At 42.6% G+C, this 5,875-nt stretch overlaps 1 protein-coding gene across 1 annotated transcript; it reads right to left on the bottom strand.

The window, feature by feature from the left end:
* Nucleotides 1–211: 211 nt before the first annotated feature.
* On the bottom strand, nucleotides 212–1,265 carry LOC148802828 (uncharacterized). Its single transcript, XM_088897271.1, has 2 exons — nucleotides 479–1,265; nucleotides 212–377 (listed from the first exon to the last, which is right to left on the bottom strand). Exons 1-2 carry the CDS (start codon nucleotides 1,263–1,265, stop codon nucleotides 364–366), a joined length of 801 nt encoding a protein of 266 aa, XP_088753397.1. The 3' UTR covers nucleotides 212–363.
* Nucleotides 1,266–5,875: the final 4,610 nt, after the last annotated feature.

Here is a 5,875-nt window from a genome sequence, read left to right as displayed (position 1 = left end):
CAGAGGCACGTGAGATTTACTGTATCACGAGTCCTTTTCTTGGGATTTTCGACCGACGTAGTTTCGGTTAAGTTAGTTTCCAAAGAAGGATGCAGAACATAGAGACCGTTCTCTAGCTCCCCGCATGCGATGAATTTATTATTCCATTTAACAGTAATCATATTACTAAAGTAAACAGTATATCCATCAGCACACAATTTTGAAACAGAAATTAAATTCCTTCTCAAGTTCTGTACATAAAGACAATCTTTAAGTACAAGGACTCCTTCTTTAAAAACTAATTCTACGGTTCCTATTGCCGCAGCTGCAACACTTGCAGTTGTTCCCAAGAACAGTGTCACTTCACCTTCACTCAGCCTTCTGCTAACTTTGAACCCCTGCAGTGAGTTACACGCATGAGTTGAAGCCCCGGAGTCAACACACCAGGACACAGAAGTAACTAACATATTAGTTTCTATGACACAAGTTTCGATATTACCTTTCTTAGATTCCAGGTAGGTAGGACAGTTCCTCTTCCAGTGGTCGGTCTGCTTGCAGAAGTGACAGACATCAGATGCCTTGTTCTTCTTCTGCTTCTTGGGTTTGGTAGTCTTCTTCTGAGGCTTCTTTGCCTTTCTCTTTCTCTTGCCCGATTTGTTAGCTTCAGCAAGCATAACCACAGGCTCATCCTTCTTGAGTAAATCCTCGGCCCTCTGCAATATATTGCTGAGTTCCTGGACGCTGACATTCAGCTTATTCATATTGTAGTTCATAGTGAACGCATTGAAGGAAGAGGGCAAAGAATTTAGGATGGCATCCACTTGCGTGCCAAGATCTAGCCCGGATCCAAGAGCTTCACGTTCATTGATGTATCCCATCATCCGAAGACAATGGTCATGAACTTTCTGCCCTTTGGTCATCTGCGCGGTCATGAACAATTTCAGGACCTTCTGTCGAGTAGAACGGTTCTGCTCCTCATACATTGTCCTTAGACTGTCCAATATGTCCTTGGCAAGTTCGATCTGATCGAACTGCCTCTGTATTGAGTTGTCTAATGAGGCAATGACAAAGCAGCGGGCTAGGGAGTTCTTATCCTCCCAATCTTGGTAGTCCCTCCTACGGGACTCAGAAGCCCTATCACCCGGACGTTCCGGGGCAGGATTTTTCACTACCTTGTCTAACTTTTCAGAAGTTAGGACCAGCATAAGATTTCTGTACCAGTCGGCATAGTTTGGGCCCTTAAGCTTGTTATCGTCTAGAAGCTTTGCAAATTGACCGTTTGCCATTTTCTGATAAAACAGCAAAATCATTAGTCCACAACCTTAGTTTGATTCATGTTTACCTACATAGATATGGCTTTTAATCTATGTTCCATTCCCATTTGTTCATCTCTGAGATTTCCCTCCTATCTCAGTGACGGAGACGACGAAATGTCTCTGGAAATGTGGGAAATCACATGGGGTGCGTGAAGCCAACTGTTTCAGCTGCATAACCCCACCACCTTTCTGTGACGGATCATATCCACTCATCAAATGAGTTTCCCTTTGGCCTCTGTCAGACAAGGTTCAGAGCCGTTTTAAGGTAAACCCTTCTGTCAGTGAGTGCACACCCATCATATTCAGGTTACGCCAAGGTACCGTGAGAGAGTTCCCATTTTCTGGTGAAGCCCCTCCCACATCGGTCTATGACGCCCCTATCATCTTATGAAACACTCTAACAGATCCAACAGCAAATGGATAGCCCAATTTTATGGTGCATTTCCTCATTACTGATGGACCCATCATTGTGCTAATGACGGAAGGCCTTTAGAGAGTCCATCATATGGATCTCCCTATCACTTGCATTCATATTTGCTGGAGGGAACAAAATTACGGCCTAGTTCTAATTTAGGTCAAACCAAAGTGGCTCCCACTGACTTTCATAAAGTCAGATTTCTGGTGGGCCTTCATCGGCTAGGGGTTCCGTACGCATCCCTTTTCAGGGTTGTGGGGCCCACCAGGCAAAGAGGGGGTCATCCAATGACCTTCAGGGACACCATGGCAATGATGTGCATTCAGCCATGGTGTGCGCAAGAGCCACTAACGAGTCATCACGGGCCAAGTACTTATGGCCCATGGTCGCAGCACATCAAACATCCAAACATCACATGTAAAGGAGGAATTGATCCAATCAATTAATTGCTGTAAAGCCCATTCAACGGCCCATTCAAAAACCAAGTCATTAACGATTAATGTCCACTAGGTGTATGGGCTGAATCGCAGATAGCAGTTCGGCCCATACAGCTTATCTCACAATAATGGGCTTTTGCAGTTTTAACCCTTTAAAACTGGGCTTTACAGGTGGGCCGAATTAATCCCTGTAATTGAACATCAGATTTGGAACAAAAGTGTGAGACAATTGGACTGAGAACAGCCCCTTTCGAAACCCAGATTTGGTCCAAACAGTTTTGGTCCAATCTAGTACGAAATGGTCCAAAACTGATTTTCAATTCAAGAATTAATTATTGAATGATCTGAAATTAATAGTTTTGATTTCTAGCAAACACAAAACAATTATGGACTGTTCGCACCACCTGCAAAACAGAGGTTAATCACAAGGGTTGCAGTTTCATAAACTGCAAATCGCAGAAAACGATTTCTCCATCTGCAAATCTCCTGCGCCGCCATCTTCTTCCATCTTCTTTAATCAAGAAAAATAACAAAAATCCTATTTCTATTAATTACATTCTTGATCAAATCCTATACATTCAGTCTAAAAAATAAAAAAAATTATTTACAGACCGAATTGAATGAAATAAATAAATAGAAAAGAAAAAGGGTGCGCAGACCATCTGCGCTAAAACTGCACTGCGATCTCCAGGTTTGAACAGTCCATTAAATCAAAATAAATAAAGAACAATTCCAAATAAATTTTGGATTTAATAGAAATTAATTTCAGATCAATCGCCCTTAACAAGAAACAGTTTCTTGAAAAAAAAAAAGAAGACAATCTGCGCAATCTTGAAAGAACACCTTCTATCCATCTGCGCAGGGTCAGATCTGATTTTCTTTTGGTTCAAGATTCGAACCTGTGGCTCTGATACCACTGAAAGAATGGTAGGATCCATCTAATGGACGCCATAAAGGTTGCGGAATGGGTGGGGCGAATTTCAAAAATTTCCTACCTTCTCCCAACTGGGAATCATATTCCCTGAATTTAGAATACAATATTCAAGGATCTACTTGAACCCTAATCAAACCAGATCTGTACCAAAAGATAAATGGGAGGATTATACCTGATCCGGAGAAGCAGTATCTCCCAAAGTTGGTGTTCACGCCCAAAGAATGCTCCAAGATCTGTCCCTGCTGAAGATGACATAGCTGTGGATGGAACAGAACCAGCAGGGTGCGTCCTACACACTGGATCCTTCACAAGAATCCCCTGGATGTACTAAACACTGAATTCTTTCAGTCTTTCTTGCAAGACTGATGTCAAGAACTGGTTTCTTGACTTTCTTTTCTGCAAAGATCAAATCTTGCAACAATGCAAATGGCGGTGGCAGGAGGAGATTTCTAGAAACGAAAAGGCTGAACTGTTTTCTTTTCTGGAGAGAATGAGATCTAATCTCAATTCGCAGGAACCTTTCTTGCTTACCAGAACCTCTTGGATCGAAATCTGATTTCCCTCTCTTGGTTCATTCAAAAATCTCCTCTCTTTTCTTCTTGATTAAGAAATCTCCTAATTAGGAGTTATCCCAATCCAAATCAGTATTTGGATAGGGGATAATCTTAATCCCTTTCCCAGATAGAGTTAGCTTACTCCTGATCTTATCAGGAGGTTACCAGATTCAAATCTGATTTGAATTTGGTCTCTAAGAGTGGATAAGGCTAAGAGCCCAATCCTTTTTGCTAACTTCAATCTCAAATTCGCCCCATTGATGGGTGATCATATCAGCCCACTTCGAAATGGGCTTTTGGCCCATTAAGTATTCAGTGTTTAATTAGTTTCCAATCTGCTGCCCAGTTGGGCTTCTTTGTATGGCGTTGGACCCAAGCATTGATCTACACACCAGCCACATGGGTTCGGCCCAACCTTTAATACAAGGCCCAGCCAAATTCACTGAAAATCTCAATGAACCCCTTGAGTCCATCGTATGAACCCTATGGGCCCAACACTTACATTAAGTGGTCCCTGGGCCAAGCCATCTTATAAAAACCCAGGGACTGTGGGCAGGTGCAAGATTAGCCCATCAGGTATTATCCTAAATGGTCTTACACTTAACCTCTCAGCCCTTAATGATCAAGCACTGCCCGACAAGAGAGGACCTCTCCCTCGGCTGCAGGGAACAGTGCCGCACTCTCCTCTCACATGGATCCCAGGAATTAAAACCATTTGCAAACATTTTGAAACCGTACATATATATGTAAATATATTAATTTTGCAAAAACAAAATTCCAACGATTGAAATCAACTGCCGGCAGTTTGGTTTCCATCAGAGAGAGTGCATTCCCGATCATTACCCTTTGTCCGACAAAGTGGCCGATTCTGTCACTATGACCACCCACTCAGATGAATTCTCAAACTGCCCCAACATACCCAGGTTTTGATCCCCACTAAGGATCTCACTGATTGGCATATCAAAGGCAGCCTGATCCAGCACCTAGTGAAGTGTCATAATCGAGTCTAGGGGTCAGGTGTAACTTTCCAGTTTTGCCCATCTATCTCCATGGTCCAGGGCAAGACTGGAAATCTGGTCCGGTTCAAGGATTCAAGTAATCCCATGCTGTATGTGCCTCGGGTCTTACCCTGATGGCTGAGACAGGCCATCCCAACACTTGGTGGCACACCAGTATCAGCCTTGACAGGATAAATCTCCCCAGACTTATCCAACGGCTGTGAACATTTAAAACTAACATGAGTCTCTACAAATGTCCAGTTTTAGGGTTTTACACAGAATTAAACCAAACAACATGAATCAAACATGCACTTTATTTATTTCCACTAAATAACAAAAGTACATCAAAATGATTGAAGCTAAGGGCATACAAAACTGTCTAACAGGAACAACTGCAAGTGTTGCAGCTGCGGCAATAGGAACCGTAGAATTAGTTTTTAAAGAAGGAGTCCTTGTACTTAAAGATTGTCTTTATGTACAGAACTTGAGAATGAATTTAATTTCTGTTTCAAAATTGTGTGCTGATGGATATACTGTTTACTTTAGTAATATGATTACTGTTAAACAGAATAATAAATTCATCGCATGCGGGGAACTAGAGAACGGTCTCTATGTTCTGCATCCTTCTTTGGAAACTAACTTAACCGAAACTACTTCGGTCGAAAATCCCAAGAAAAGGACTCGTGATACAGTAAATCCCACGTGCCTCTGGCATTACCGACTTGGCCACATCGGTGTCGACCGAATCACAAGACTGGTAAAGGATGTTCCTTTGGATTTTCTAACCGTAGAAAATCTTCCCACTTGTGAACCTTGCCTCCAAGGTAAGATGACTAAGCGGCCATTTGACGGTAAGCCTGAAAGATGTGCAGGCACACTTGACCTAATACATACTGATGTATGTGGTCCCCTGAGTGTTAGGGCACGGAATCAACACGTGTACTTCATCACCTTTACAGATGATTTTTCACGATATGGTTACGTGTACCTAAAGAGACATAAGTCTGAATCATTTGAAAAGTTCTAAGAGTCCAGACAGGAAGTCGAGAAACAGTTAGGGAGAGAAATTAAGGCCCTTCGATCAGATCGAGGTGGCGAGTATCTCTCTGACGAATTCAGGGACTACTTAAAGGCCAATGGGATAGTGTCACAACTAGCTCCTCCTGCTACACCTCAACTCAACGGTGTTTCAGAGAGGAGAAATAGGACCTTGTTGGACATGGTCCGGTCACATCTCGTACG

The sequence above is a fragment of the Nelumbo nucifera genome, chromosome 2 (assembly GCF_055504915.1).
Source record: "Nelumbo nucifera cultivar China Antique chromosome 2, China Antique-T2T, whole genome shotgun sequence".
In the NCBI taxonomy this organism is placed as follows: domain Eukaryota; kingdom Viridiplantae; phylum Streptophyta; class Magnoliopsida; order Proteales; family Nelumbonaceae; genus Nelumbo; species Nelumbo nucifera.
This window is presented reverse-complemented; position numbering and strand designations above follow the sequence as displayed.

What these genes read in the sequence shown, in the direction of transcription:
- LOC148802828 (XM_088897271.1), bottom strand. Translation starts at nt 1,265, where the DNA reads ATGGCAAACGGTCAATTTGCAAAGCTTCTAGACGATAACAAGCTTAAG.